Source organism: Chaetura pelagica, unplaced genomic scaffold (genome assembly GCF_000747805.2).
Source record: "Chaetura pelagica isolate M959 unplaced genomic scaffold, ChaPel_1.0 scaffold265, whole genome shotgun sequence".
NCBI classification, from domain to species: domain Eukaryota; kingdom Metazoa; phylum Chordata; class Aves; order Apodiformes; family Apodidae; genus Chaetura; species Chaetura pelagica.
In genome coordinates, this window is record NW_009953449.1 from 786962 (window position 1) to 802956 (window position 15995).

Genomic DNA, 15995 nt, shown 5'->3' on the forward strand with positions numbered 1-15995 from the left:
GGCCCGTGTGGGGCGAGTCCGCCCAGCCCGCCGTCCGGCTGTGCCAGAGGAGCCTTCGTGCCACAGGGGTAAATCCCTGCGTTTTCCTCCTCGAAGGGGCTGTCGAGGTTTAGTGGGGTGAAAGGCTCTCTCCTCCTCGAAGTAGAGGCACATGTTTGCGTTTTGTTCCCGAGAGGGCTGCGTGGGTTGAGGGCCTGCCTGTCGTGGTTGGGCCGTCTGGAAAATTTTCTTGACTACGAAGAAAATCAGCTCCAGTGGTCTGATGCTGTGGTAGCCTTGTCTGTTAAATATCCCCCCTGGTCTGTCTCGCTTATGACACATACATGCAGACAGAATCGGTGGAAAGTCCTGGTACTGCCTCCCTGGTTTTTAGCAAACTGGAAGGACTTGTTCGTCTTTCCAGTCTACATGTTTGATGTTTCGGGGGTTTGAGCACGGTAATTCTTTTTTGGTTATAGCAAAGTGTGTTGTCGTTAATTAGTGAAGCACGTAGTAATTTCAAAGCATTTTTACTGTTTTTCATTGTTGATTATGGCATTTGCCAGTCAGTGCACAGATAGGCCTAATTGGGAGGTCAGTAGGAAATACCTTTTAAGACCCATGCTGTATTTTTTTAGTTGACCCTCAAATACTTAGAATTGGTTGGAGCTTGTAGCTGAGCTTACCCTTATACCAGTCCCGAGGAAAAAAATGCATGCGTGCATAGTTGTGTGCACCAGGAACATTTCTCTTGATGACAGGATTTGCATCATGCTTACGTGCTTGTCACTCTGCTAGATGGTGCCATCTGCAGGTCATGTTCCCATCCGTGACTTCAGTTGGTGTAGTCATTTGAAGTTAGATATACGAGAAATATAAATTGCCTGTTACGAGGGCAAAACTTGCTTTGAATGGAACATAAACATTTTAGTAATGTAATATTTAAGAATAGAATGGATGAGCTATATTTTTACACATCTGTGTTTATTTGGTTGTTACACACAGAACCTGCGTGTAACAGTATATACAATAAATGTTTTAATGTCGATTAATGTGTTTGTATCTTAGAAAAATATTTGTATCTTCTCCTGCACTGAGGACTCTTTTGACATTGTGAATCTCGGCCTGAGCTGAGCAGCTCATCCATATGAATTCAGTGCAGGATGGAAATTAACTGTAAGAGGTTTCAAAAATGGCACAGAGGAACATTTCTGCAGATTTCAGCATTGAATTGTCCAATATTTGGACAAACAGCTTGAAAAAAAACCAACCAAAAAAACCCCAGCAAAACAACTCTTTCAGAGTTGTCTTTTAACTATACTTAGTGTATTTGTAGGTTGTTTGATTTTCCATATGCTGCCAGTAGGTTCATGCAAGGATCTATTTAGGATAGCAGAATTTTCCTCTGGTACCTAAAACATAATAGTTGAGGAATATGTATATATATTCTTTTAAAAAAAGAAATCCATGGTGCTAATGAAGTCTCTGAACCTACTGAATCCAAGTAGTTGTAATTATATGTTGACTGTAATGGAAAGTTACACCAATTAAAACAACTGCTTATTGACGAACCTTTGGTTTTCAAACATGTATGCAATTTACCATGTAGCACATGGAAACTTAATTTGAATTTGCCTGTTATATGTAATTTAAGTTTGGGGGTAGGTAAGCGGGGGTTTTTGTGTGTTAGAGCTTCTTTTCAGGTTTTTTGTGTACTTTCATCTTTAACATCTTGCAGCCTGTATGGATTTACAGGCAGTGTTTGATTTACAACAAAAATTGATTTACGATCAGGATTTTATGCACTTTCGGTCCTATTTCACACATTTGAAAGACTGAAATGCATACCTAGAATTAGTTTAATGAGCTCAACTGGATTTTGCTGAATGGAACTACTGGATAATTTTTAAGAAAATACATATAGTACGCTCTAAACATTTAGGTACAAGATTAATAAATCGTAAAATCTCCCTCATACAGGATGTTACCAAGCTGACGCCTCTTTCACCAGAAGTCATCAGCAGACAAGCAACAATTAATATAGGTAAAACCAAACTTCCAAAAAAGAAAGGTGCATTAATGTGATTCTTCCTCATGCTCATGCAGTAACATATGGTACCTATGCAAGAACATTTTAAAGAAATTCTTACTGAAACATACAGTAATATAGATAATATGTGTTTAATATAAATTTTATCAAGGTGCAGGAAGAGACTTGTCAAACCTCAATAACACTACTGAATGAAGTGGGGAGTAGTTGCTAAAGCGAAGTTTATTTTACCTTAAAATCGAACATTGACTTTAGTTTTATGAAAATGCAAGTATCTGTACATCGGGAGCTCAACTGAGGATTTTGTTTGTTTAAACAAAAATTAGTGAAATGAAATATTAAAGCCATACATGCTTCTCTTGGGAGCTCTGGACTTAATAGCTACAGAGAGTTTGGGGTAATTATGTGTTGATTGTAATGGAATATTGCACAAAATTTAAAAATAGTTTATTGACAAATGTTTGCTTTTAAAACATAGGTACAATTGGTCATGTAGCCCATGGAAAGTCGACAGTAGTCAAAGCTATATCTGGAGTTCATACTGTCAGATTTAAAAATGAACTGGAAAGAAATATCACAATCAAGCTGGGTTATGCTAATGCAAAGGTGAGTCATTAGTATAAATATAGCAGATATGTTGCTAATATAGTTTGGGGTTCATGTAAGCTTATAATTAATTAACCCTTGATGAGTTTAACTTAATTTCTAAAAATCACTTACAGATATACAAGCTGGATGACCCAAGCTGTTCTCGGCCAGAGTGTTACCGGTCCTGTGGAAGTAGCACCCCAGATGAGTTTCCTACAGATATTCCTGGCACAAAAGGGAACTTCAAACTAGTCAGGTAACTATTGTAAAACGAATGCTATAAATGGTGTTTACTTCCTTTTACATAATGGAAGACAGTCAGAATTGAGCTGCAAGCTGAATGTATTGTTATGGCAGACCAGACGTTCTTAGGTGCTGGGCACTGCTGATCACAGGTATCATCTACAATGCCTTGTTTTTATTAGTCGTGATGCACCACAGTCCATGATAGAGAACACCTGTGCCTTCTGTGCTCAGGTATTTGCAGGACTCTGAAGTGAAATTTTTCTGCTATTGATATAAGTACATTTTAAAGCCACTAAAAGAACAGAACTGATGTGGAACTCTCAAACACATCTTTAAAATTCCTTTCTGGTGGGTGATCTTTGTTAAACTACTTCCTAGAGGCTGAAAAGTCTTCAAAGTTGGTAGTAAATGAAACCCTGATGCTTAATGTGAGATTGGGCCTCCAACTGGAGGCCAGGTGTCCTTTATTTGCTGCATTTCTAAGAAAGCATAGTATGGTCATTGTGCAGGCATAGTAAGCACAACAATTGCTATGTGGATCTTTAAAATGATTGCTCAAATGAGAGTGGTTGCAAAGACTGTTGTACCAGATTCCTAGTTCATGCTTATGTGTAAAATACACCTAGCACTGTAATCCAATATTTCCTTCCTTTCTTCAGATTCCCATTAGAGCACTTGTTCCCATAATAACTTCTGTTGGAGTGTGACAGTCATGCAGCCATAGTTAAACTATTGGTTAAAAGCTTTGGATACTTTTATCTTACTGTTTATTTGCTTATAGCAGATTTTTAATATGGTCAATGAAGCAGCACATTAGTTCTTTGCTTTTTGGTGGCATGCTACCAGGAAACAAGAATTCTTCACTGACTGCATTCAGGAAAGAATGTAGTGAATCAGCTGTTATGGTTTGCGCAATAAAATAATAAGTTTGGAACTAAGCGCTGTAACATTGTGAATAAATCTCTTTAAGTAAAGTGCACTTATAACTGCGTAATTAATGATGCATAATTTTCTAAAATTGGAGATCTGGAGATGTCTTGTAAAATAGAGAAATCAAATGATTTTTTGTTTGAGTGTTGTTTTTTTTTTAATTCTAGTGCATTTACATCTAGTCTAATTGATAAGCAAATTTGTGAAATATGAAAGCAGTACCTAATATGGATAGGTGGTATCAAATCTTAAAAATCAGAAAAACTATTTAGTAGCCACTCAGTAGTCTTTGTGTTCTTATGGGAAATATTTTGGAGGGATTAATTCTCAGTTTCTGTCTTGAAATGTTTATTTATTGATTTTAAAGATGCTTTTAACCTTTATATTTGCCTAGCCACTTACATAAATCAATTAGAGAAATTGTTGGTAATTGGCTTTTGGCCTTCTTTTAACTTTCTGCTACAACAGGCATGTCTCTTTTGTGGATTGTCCTGGGCATGATATTTTGATGGCTACTATGTTGAACGGCGCAGCAGTAATGGATGCAGCTTTACTGTTGATAGGTAATGTTTGCTACAGAAAAGCAGAGCTCTATCTTTTTAATATCATGAAGCAACTTTATACGGGTTTCAAATTTAGCAGAATGAAGCAAGCAAGGAAATTAAAAAATGTACCCTAACAAGCTGTTTTTTTAAACGTAGCTATACATACTCATCAGTCTGGTAGCTGGCCCAATTGATAGAAGACTAATGGGGTAAGATGATACCTTGTAGAGGTATAATACTGCAAAATTTTTAGCATTTTAAGGAAATGTTTTAGCTTACAGGTACATTTTGATTTTCTCTGAAGCTTCAGTTTGATTTAAATACATAGTCTTAGCCATACAGGAGGGTCCACAAACATGAGTTCAAATAATAAACCCCAATTACTATGAACAGAATCAAGGTACAGTAGTTTTATCTTAAATTAGACAATTTGTAATCTGATTTGCAAATGACAGGAAGCAAATAAAATGGATTTTTTAATGTCTAGAGCAATTCAGTGCTCTGCAGTGATAAATAGCTCTTATGTTACCTGGATAGGGCATGTCAACAAGAACAATAACTTCAGATATCGTAGCTTAAATAGTTTGAGATAGCTGATCAGCTCTATTTCCTTCTGCGTGTTAAGACCTAGAAAATGTGATAGACTGAACTTCAAGTGATTGACTACCATAATGGCACATCAGGCCCAAGTTGGCTTCTTGTATGGCTAAGATCCAAAGCATGCTGATACCCGCCCTATTCGCATGCTTGATATTTTCATTGTATGTTGTAGAGTTTGGGGATCTAGCTGACAAGAAAAAACAATAGAATTATAGAATACTTCTTAAAAGGTGAATTGCCTGTTAAGCTACAGTCAGTACTGTGATGTCTAAAGACCTAAAGAATGGAATAATTAAAATAGACAGAAGTTAGCTCTTTGGAAATTTTAAATGTGTGTTTCTGTTGGGAGCATGTAGAATGGGGAAGTGTAAGTGCTTGTTAACTTGAATGCTTCAGATCTAGCTTACTGAGAGTTTACTGTCTTTTTGTATAAGGATATAATGGAAACTAGATGTCCTAATTGCAGGAGTTTTGTCTGTCTTTGTAGTTTCTATATTGCAGTCACTTTTCTTCTTTCAGCTGGTAATGAGTCATGCCCTCAACCCCAGACCTCAGAACACCTAGCTGCTATAGAAATCATGAAACTGAAACACATTTTGATTCTACAGAATAAGATTGATTTGGTGAAGGAGAGCCAGGCTAAAGAACAGTACGAGCAGATTCTTGCATTTGTACAAGGTAAGTTTTCAACAGCAGAAATCCAGTTAGTGGTGGAAATTCTTCTGTGTTGAGACATAGAACTAGTGGTTTTCTGTATGTTTATAGAAAATTCTCTTACTTGGACCATGCTAGTGTATGTTGTTAGTAGAAAAAGTAGCCCTTTGGAGTTGTGTTTCTTATTTGTTTGGTCAGAGCTTTTGATGTGAAAATAATAGCAATAGGTCTTACCTATAAGCTTTTACTGAATTTGTTGTTTCTTCTTGGTATAGTCCCTTTTTGGATTGTTTCTACTGCTGTGCAGGAGGGAACAAAGCAGTACTTGTTAGGAATTTTAGTCTGGCATAATGAAACTTGCCTAAAATACTGATGTATCAAATACTGAGATGTCTAGTCTCTGAGGAAATTATCTTAATATTTCTGATCACAATATGATCAGGAGTAGATTCTTCCCTGGAGCAGATTATTATCTGGCACAATGTTCAGAAAGCAACTGTAAAGCTCTCCAGTACGCAATAATCCAGAAGCAATAAAACTGCCTCAAAGAAGTCTGTCTGGTTTGAGCTAAAATGCTGAAGGGAAGAGTAAATGCTCTGATACTTACTGATTTGAGAAATACATATAAAATGCCTTGAAATTGATGAGCGTTTTTTACAATGGCAGAGCACTTGGTCATGTTGCTGTAATTATTATATTAAGGCTTCATGTTGGACTTTGTTTTGGATTAGGTACAGTTGCAGAAGGAGCTCCAATAATTCCAATCTCTGCACAGTTGAAATACAACATTGAGGTAGTTTGTGAGTATATAGTGAAGAAAATCCCAGTCCCATTGCGAGACTTCACATCTGAACCAAGGCTTATTGGTATGTAAATGCTTAGGTCCAGACTTCTGTGGCTAATCGTGTATTACAACTTTCTACACTTGTGACAGCATGCTGCTGGAATGCCTTAAGGAGATATGTTTAAAAGGAGTATTTAGTGCACTCTTATTTTAAAACTTTAATTTTTTCCTAGAGTTGTATCATTTAATTGCTGTAGTTAAATCTGTTTGGGGTCATCACTTGGTTTTGTGTTTGTTCTATGTGTATGGCAATAGAAAGATGCAATAAAAATGCAAGCCTGTCTGTGTCTTACAATATTCCTTCAGTTGCTGTGAATTTAAATTTTGTAAATTACTCACAAACTGTTGAAAATGAAATTATTTCTGTGAAAATCTTACACGTAGCTTGGTTAGACTTTCTGTGTTAGTCCTGTCTTCTGAAGGTCTCAGTTGTTTTCCAGCATATTTTGAAATTAAGTTCCCCTACAATTAATCTGTTTGCTTTTTTATCCCTGACAAAACATTGGAGACCTACAAAATGTATGTTCAGAATGCATAAAAAATTACTATATTAAAATAAGATTACTAAATTAAAAAAAAATACATTGTAAATATTGAAGGAGTTTTTAAATATAGTTGATCATGGCTTTCTTTTTCAGATAAGGATATTTAACTTTTTGTTACACAGAAATAGTTTAAAAAGCTGTTCATGTATGTGAGCAGCTTAATTTTTTTTTGAGAGCAAAATTGTATTTATATATACACTATATTATGTTCTATTCAGAATAAAAGTATAATTCAGAGTAAAATATTTGTGATATTTTAGTGTTATCCTTGAATTAATTTTCTATAATATTTATAAATATGTGTAGACCTTAGTAAGAATAAGGAAGCAAATTTGCTAAAGAAAGGCACTAATTCTTTAAAAATCTGATCTTAAATAAAAACCTGATTATGATCTGTTCTTTTCAGTAATTAGATCTTTTGATGTCAATAAGCCTGGCTGTGAAGTCGATGACCTTAAGGGGGGTGTAGCTGGTGGCAGTATTCTAAAGGGTGTTTTAAAGGTAACCTTTTCCCTCTCTTCTCTGGAAAATTGTAATTAAAACAATGAGCAGAGTTTTTGCATGCTTAGTACAAAATGAGTCTATATAATTTAATGTTTTTTAAACTAGGACACAGTCAGATGGCACCTATCTTTTCTGTTTATGCAGAACAAGACATTTTTGTTATTATAGTCTTAATTTTGCTAATAACTATGCTGATTTAATTGCTTACAAAAATTGAGAGAGGTAATATTTTTCCTGTCCTACCACTTGCTGAATTACTGGAGTGAAAGAGGGGAGAAAAATAACTTTAAAGGTACCTATGAAGTATATGTGGGTTCCCACAGGTCCCACTTGCCTGTTTAAGTATTCTTTGTGTTTGATTTTTTGTTTGTGAGCTACTGTTGATAGATGGAAACTTTAAAAGTTGCTCTGTTAGACTGGAAAGCAAACTGTGTCTTTGAACATTTATACAACTCGTGTTTTCTTTGTCTTGAAGTTTACTGATGCTGATCTGCCACACTGATTGAATTAACTAAATTTTCCTTAGTTCTGTAGCATTTCTAAATTAAATGTAATTTTAAAAAACCCTAAAATTTAAATACTAGAGTTGTTGCTGATAAATAGCCTTTGCTAAAGCAATTTTGTGAATTGTATCGAAAAGAAAATCAATTGCTTCGTTGGCTAAAACATACAGAGCTTTCAGTGTTGTTTGATTTGCATTAAACAGTGCGAAAGAAGTCCTTGCAGTTCTACAGTAGCCCAGAACCAAGGACTTGTATAAATAGTAGATCTTGGGAGAAGTAGGTCTTATCTGTGAGGAGCAGTTAGGTTCACGTTCCTGTGAAACAACCAGTTAATCACTTCTTCACTTTTGTAATTAGGTGGGCCAGGAAATTGAGGTCCGGCCTGGTATTGTGTCCAAGGACAGTGAAGGAAAACTCATGTGCAAGCCAATCTTTTCCAAAATTGTGTCACTCTTTGCTGAACACAATGATCTACAATATGCTGCTCCAGGAGGTCTGATAGGTAAGAACATTCTCTTATGGAAATATTTACTCAAGCTTATTGAAAACACTTGGTTTCAATTAACAATTAATTTAAATGAAGTAAACAAAAAGGCTATGACAAATTTAAAATAATACATGTATGTAGAAAGAGACAGAGACACCACATGGGTGTGACCATTTAATGTTCAATGAATAATTTTCCGGAGTGTCACTGGCCAGCTCAGATTAACTTGGGTTGTTAATTGTGCTTGCTTTAAGTACAGAAGCAGAATTTTTCTTGATCTGTTTAGACAGAGCTCAGTCTTGCTGACATTCTGAAAGTCCTGTCCAGGTAATAGGGAATTTTCAGTACATTCTTAGTTTGTTTTTAGATCTCTTTCAGATATTTTGATGTGCAAATATGACAGCTACCTTTCCATTTCTTGTGGCTTTTCTTGTTGTGTTGTAGGTGTTGGAACTAAGATTGATCCAACTTTGTGTCGGGCTGACCGAATGGTAGGCCAGGTTCTTGGTGCAGTTGGAGCACTGCCAGAAATATTTACAGAGCTAGAAATTTCCTATTTCTTGCTGAGACGACTATTAGGTGTGCGCACTGAAGGGGACAAGAAAGCTGCAAAGGTCTGTACCTTTTTTTTTTTTTTTGAAAGACAGCACTCTAGGGTTTTTTTTCTAGTTTATTCTTGTGAAAAGTTTTATTCGTATGTAAATTTTTAAAATTCTAGTAGTAATTTTTACTCCCTGTTCATGCACGTTTGTCACAGAATGTACCTGTTTACTTAATATTATAAAAGAATACTTTTCAGAGAAATAGGAATTCCTATCAGAGTAGTTTAAAACACCACATATCTTATATCTTAAAGCTAGGTATTCTTCTAAACATACTGGTAGTTGTTTTCCTTTGCTATCAGACTATTTAATTGTGCAATAATTTATACACATAATTACCTACTTCCTACTTAATGCTTTTTGTAGATTCTTTCTCAGAGGAACTTCTAAGGCTCAGTTGTTTTGAAACACTAGTTGAAACTAAACTGAACTTGATGCACAGTACAGTGTCATGTTCTGTGATCCACTTCACACAAATCAATCTAAGAGATCATAATTTTCTGTGTTAGCAGTAAAATCTATCAGCTGCTTCATGCAGCAATAAATTTAAGTGCCTCAAGTGTCTCCTTATCCTGTGAAATGAACTCTTTTGAAAAGTGGTTTTGATGTATGTAGGCAAGAGGTAAATGAGAATATCTAGGTTATTTAATAGGATGGCATAATGTGCCAATTTGTAGCAATATCTCAGGCTGTTTTTGCTTTTAATACAGTATGTGAAATCTTCAGTATGTTTTATATAAAATGGCATATAAACTTTCTAGGGATTTTTCTACAACAAGAACCTGCAGTACCACATACCAAACATAGATATATTTGTCCTTTCACAAGAATGAAAATGGAAACTTTATCCACTGACATTGTTTGGCATGGTTTATGTGTGGAGATATCAATAGTTTCTTCATTTTCTCAGATACCTGTTTTTAATGGCAGCTAGGTAACAGAAGGTGCATAATACTCTGTAGTATATTGCTTGCTTGGTTGCTTTCTTTCATATTAAAACTTACATTTCAGATTTTTGTAGCTTATGTTTCAGATTTTTGTATGTTTTACTTCAGGTGCAAAAACTATCAAAGAATGAAGTTTTAATGGTAAACATAGGATCCCTATCTACTGGAGGGAGAGTCAGTGCAGTAAAGGCTGATTTGGGGAAGATTGTGCTAACTAACCCAGTATGCACAGAAGTGGGAGAAAAAATTGCCCTGAGTCGAAGAGTTGAGAAACACTGGCGGTAAGTTGGTACTAAATTGATAGAATACCTGGTTGTTTTATTGTTAACAAGAAAATAAACAGATCTGGTTTTGCTCTACAATAGTTTAATATATGTTTGTTTTAAAAATTCCTCTGGATTCTCCTCACACATGGACAACATTGCTGTGGGATGCTTCATTTCATTTCTCACCTCTCTTAAAGGGTAGAACTATACTTAACTATACTTATCTATACTTTAGCAGACAAGGAAACATCTGAGGTTCATGGTTTGTTGCCAGAAAAGCTGTGCTGTAATTTAGCTAACAGTAGGCTATCTTGACAGCATGGTTTGAAAATTCTAGTAAAGAGCCAAAGTCTGTCTCTATACACACCTAAGTTGGTGATGGTCAACCTGTGGAACTGTCTGTGACTCCTAGTGCAACCTTGGAGTAATAGCAGGGAAATGGAGGAGGGACATTTTACGGCTTGAGTATTTTATGTACTCTGAGTAGAGAGGAAAGTACTATCAACTGGATTGACCCATTCAAATTACAAGTGTAAAATAGCCAGCTGCACAGAAGCATCTGGAGGCTGAAAATGAGCAGAATTGGTTGATGATTAATTTTAAGCTTGGTGCCATCCTTCTCTTTAGTTGTTTATGCATGCTGTACCTATTATGTGTTCCATAAGACTACATGAATATCATAAGAACATAAGAGAATTTAGATTAATTGACTATGCACAGCTCCTGTAGTATGAGGGGAAAGTACAAGGAATCCTAGCTGCTCATGCAAAAAGTCCCTACGGTATGAAAAAGAGCCGGGCTTTATATCCATGGATGTGTGTTCCTCTTTCAGATCAACAGCAAAGTGTAGATGATAATTAAGGGCTTGCTCTCTCAGAGCTAGCTATCAAATTAGACATGAGAATATTCCCTGAAAGAAAAAAGCAAACAAAAAACCAAAACCAAACTAAAACAAACAACACAAAAAACAACAGCAACGAGAAGGAAAATATAACATCCCTTGAATGGAATATGGGGGCAGGGATGGAGGAGGAAAAAGAAAAAAAAGACAGGACCCAAATTAAGTCAGCAAAAGCAGAAGGAAGAAAGGAAACCCATTTACATTGGAAATTATGTGGGGTTTTTTAGCTATAGCTTAACAGCTTGTGTAAATTTTAACGTGAGTTTTGTTGCTTCTGTAGATTACTTTCTACTTGAAAAACAAGAGCAACTTTTGCCAGAAAGCCCACTTATCTTTGGTTTATGGGGTGAACGAGTAGGGGCTGTCTGCTGTAAAGATCCTGTTGTTAAAAAAGTTGTCTTCTGTGCTGCATTAGAAGTACATATGGACAACATAAGGAAACTGAAAATTGAGAAAAGAGAAAGGAGGCAAACTGCAAAAAGCAGCAAAATAAAATCCAGTTGGAGTAAATACAATGTACAGTTGGTACTGTGAAAAGAAACTTAGGGCAGTGGAGTACTAGAAAGATGGAAGACAGTGAGAAAGCAAGAGATGAACAGGAGGTATAAAATAGAGAGTAAATATATAGAAGCACAGAGGTTAAAACAGCAAATGACACTAGTGATTCCAAGGAACAGTTAATTCAACGCTGGCCTAGACCTATGGTTTTGATCCTAAAATGTGGCAGGTAATGGGTTAATATGCTTCAGTTCGTTTTCTGGGGTCCGGAGACAGGCTCTACTGCTTAGCAAATTAAATTGAGATGTACATGTGGTTTCTATGTATCTCTGTGACAGAAATTGGAAATATTTTAAAGACATAAATATAACATGGACTGCTGCTGATTTTCAAAATGGCCACAATTTTGTTTTATTTTTATAGGTTTATTTTTCTGAGGCAACAGTGGCCTATATAAGGGCCTTAATGTTATGAAATAGAAATAGTAGAACTTACCTGAGAGTTGGGTTACCTTTTGTAGGTTCATTGAGAGTTACAGCTCTGTTCATAATCTTACTGTAATTTTGTCTGAATTTTAACATTTTCTGTTTGAAAGTAATGCAGCACTGCAGGCATAGGTGAAAGATAGGAAGCTGTAAGTAGATTTAAAGCCCAGTTAGTACAACCTAAGTTACAATATTTTCAGATTTTTAGTTTACTGTTTAAAGATACATCCGTAACTGATTACAAGCATACAAGTGGTGTCTGTCCCTCATCCTTTTTTATTGTCTTTCCACTAACCAGTCTGAGAATCTTGTAGGATATTTTGGGTGGGAGAGGGATGGAGAAAATTAAAAATGTGAGAATTGAAGGCATAACAGAAGGTTGTTGATTTATCCTTGATGTTTCTGACCATTATTGAAAGTAATATAAACTGTTTTTTGGTTTTGCAGTTTAATTGGTTGGGGTCAAATCAGAAGAGGAGTAACAATCAAGCCAACTGTTGATGATGACTGAAGAACAAATGAGAGTGCTTCATTTTTAAAGTGAAGTGCCTATTTCTATTTTGGAGGGGGTATATTTTCACAGTGGAATTGGAAGCTGTGCAAACTTTCTTTGAGTTGTATGGCTGTCCTTATACATTTTATTGAATTTTACCCTCTTACTAAAATACTAGTCCCTATCACCATGTCAAATGTAAAAGAATAGGCATAAAAGTGGGCCTAATTATCCATATTTTAGTAGAAATCAATTGTACATGTCCCATGGCATGTCAAACTTATCTTACATTGTGTTCCAGACATATCTGTTTAATAATCAGTCAAGCCAACCCCAGTGTAACATGCAAACTATAAATCTGGTATTGAAATAAAATATTGCTTATTTTCATTAATTCATACAATTTTTCTGAGAGTAACAAAAGACTGCAGTGATTGTTCAACCAGTACAAGATTTAAGAGCAAATAAACCCCAAACTTTTCCTAAAGACTAGTTCCCTTTCTGCACAACGTGTGGTTCTGTTTAGACAGCAAACACTTCTTAGTTCATATGGTTCTGACTTGATTCTAGGTTTGTAATCAGGCTGGCAACATTGACTGACTTAAATTTGACACTTCAATACTTTAAGGAGTTTGGCTTAAATCCCCAAATAACTGCAGGTAAACTGGATTTGAACTGGCAATACTGATTTTCACCTTATTTTAGAGTGGATTTACAAAAAAGAATGTGATTAATCTGAAACATAGATGTTTGTCATTGTGGAAGTCTGTGTGTGTGACCTGAGAACTCTTTACACAGTATGAGTAAACTGCTTATTTCAAAGTTATATTGAGCGAGTTATCGTTGTGATCTTCAACTACAAAATATCTGGGTAAGGATGTAGAAGGGAATGATTTGGGGGGTGGGGCAGTGGGGAGGTGGAATTCAGAAGAGATGAGGAAAAAGCTGCAAAACCACTTTTGGTTAGCTAGCCTGAATCACATGCTTAGGGGTAGCCATAAGGTAATGAACTTACTATAGGGTGCTAATACTTTCATCCATTTAGGTTTAACTTCTTCATTTGTACTAATGTACATAGTTTTAGGTATTTTATATACTAGACTATTTAGTAAGTCATGCTACTTTCCGTATTTTTATACAAAATACTGTGTTCCTTTTCAAAGCCTGGTTTCAGTTTTGTTCAATATCTTCAAGGGCATTCTAAAGGCTAATACCGTTTCACCCATCAAAATGGACTTTGGTGAAACAGCTTGAGTTTTGTTCCTGATTTTGCATTGTGTTTTGTGTTGCCTTATTCCATGTACATTTCTGTACTCGATTTCTACATTTGTAAAGTACTTCTACCTCACATGTTGTTGAGACTAAATACATTAATTTTTGTGTAGTGTTTCTCCTTTTTAAAAGAGAGACAGCTATAATTCTGCCTAGTTCTCCTTGTGCTTGACCAGTACCCAATCTTAAATGTTTGTTTTAAGGCTGCACCTTCCATGCTTTGGAAAGCTCATTCTGGGTTCTATAAATTAGGTAAACTTACATTTTACCTAGTTGGGGAGTGTGAGAGTGAGCACAAAAGAGAAAGCTACCACAGAGTCTAGGATGGCATCACCACGAGGGTGAAATCTAGTCCAAAGAGTTATTTTTAGATGCACGGAATGAGTGTAATGATGCAGACATGTTGAAATGCATCTGACAAATTGGTTACGCACTTGGTAGGCATTTTTAGGTATCCAGATATTTTGGAGAGTAGGCTTAATCTCTTGATTTGCAATTTGAAAAATGAAAGTGCCACAATCTTTCTAAAACATTTGTGTACTTCTTCACTCGGGTAGGTAATAAATGTGAAGTACTGGTATCACCCTAGTGCTAGGACTAGAGCCGTATATGCTTTCAGCTAAATAACTGTAGGTCATTACTTGAGCTCTAAAACATTATTTGCTGCTGCTGTAGTTCATATCAGTTTTATTAGGTATATGTTATCAGTAACATTAAATGCTTTATGAAAGTGTCTCCTCCTCTCTGAAATACTAAGTAGTAGTTTGTGTGATGGTAGGAACTAGAGAGATAACAGGCAATGAAATGCCTGGGTAGTGGATTTTGCTTCTGGCCCTTTGTTGCATCAGACTGCTTTCACAATGACTCTTCCAAGCTGGGCTAGGCTTTTATTTTAGCAACTGCAGCCTTCTCCCAAGGCAGGTTTTTACTTTCTGAACTATTCTCCACTTCCTTCTGATGGTAGACTGAGGTTCATTGTTTGCGCATGTATCCTGTGTCATGCAGAAAAACAGTTGTTACCATCCCATGTTATGTCTAGCTCAAAGTCTGTTCCTGATCCTTCCCAAGAGAAGGAAGGTTAGGAGCATGTACAGGTAGTCTGAGTTGTCAGCTATGATTTACACGACATAAACAGTGAGATACATCTTATAAACATCAGATATATCCTGTCACACTGGGGAAGGTGTAAAATGCATGGTTTTGTGGAGTTTTTTGCCACCAAAGCATTACATTTTTTAACTGGAAAGCTTTGACTGCTGACTTGAGTAAAGAATAATGGGAATATTTGAGACTTCGATGAACACATGAAGCACATGACTGCAACATCAGGGTGTTAAGTATGAACAGTGTATGTGCAAATATTTTATGTGCTGATGTGTCTGTCCACCCACTCTGCATTCACTGAAGTGTGCTGCCAACATTGAGATGAGAGGAAGAAATACCATGTAAAACTAAGGAAGTTGAAACTAAGATTTCCTTCACCAGGGTGAATATGGTAACAGATGGCTTGCAAGCTCTCTCACTTTCCTAAGTGTTTCAGAGTGATGATTTTTATATTTTACCCTTCGCAGGTTGGGTTTAGCTGCCTGAATATAGGTGTGCAGTTGCATTTCAAATGGGTTGGCTAGCCTGGGCACAAGCGTGTCACTGGCAGCTATCACACTTGACACATTCTGCAGCAGTAGCTGGACATAGCCAGGCATGAAATGGCACCAGTACCTACGTTTGGGGAATTGAACCTCTTCCAACAATCTGTCAGAAATTGGTAAGTGGTTTTAGGAGGGTGCTAGAATAGTGATGCCTCTTTGCCACAGAGAAGAATGTGTATCACCTCAATCAATATTTTGCAAAGACTTCTGGTGTCTGAGTAAACTTGCCAGGCCAATGTAAGTTAACTGAACTACTAGCTGTTTTGTTTTTATTACCCTGTGACAGGTTCTGTATTAAAAATAGAATGAGACACTGGCTCACTGTGATTCCAAGGAGTCTTTGCTGGTTAGCTCTAATTAGACAAAATCACAGACTGTTGCGGGTTGGGAGGGACCTTCAGAGGTCC

General features: G+C 36.3%; 1 protein-coding gene across 1 annotated transcript; it reads left to right on the forward strand.

Annotated features, from left to right (window-relative positions):
* The first annotated feature begins 1142 nt into the window (after positions 1–1142).
* On the forward strand, positions 1143–13061 carry EIF2S3 (eukaryotic translation initiation factor 2, subunit 3 gamma, 52kDa). The gene is made up of 12 exons (XM_009998498.1): positions 1143–1155; positions 1922–2023; positions 2508–2635; positions 2752–2873; positions 4262–4356; positions 5458–5616; positions 6324–6458; positions 7388–7482; positions 8346–8490; positions 8920–9089; positions 10133–10305; positions 12622–13061. The coding sequence occupies exons 1-12, from the start codon at positions 1143–1145 to the stop codon at positions 12683–12685; spliced, it is 1401 nt and encodes a 466-aa protein (XP_009996800.1). The 3' UTR covers positions 12686–13061.
* The last annotated feature ends 2934 nt before the right edge of the window (positions 13062–15995 follow it).

What these genes read in the sequence shown, in the direction of transcription:
- EIF2S3 (XM_009998498.1), top strand. An exon ending in ACAAGCAACAATTAATATAG is followed by an intron (nt 2,024 to 2,507) that starts GTAAAACCAAAC and finishes TTTAAAACATAG; the next exon opens with GTACAATTGGTCATGTAGCC. An exon ending in AGAGTTGAGAAACACTGGCG is followed by an intron (nt 10,306 to 12,621) that starts GTAAGTTGGTAC and finishes TTGGTTTTGCAG; the next exon opens with TTTAATTGGTTGGGGTCAAA.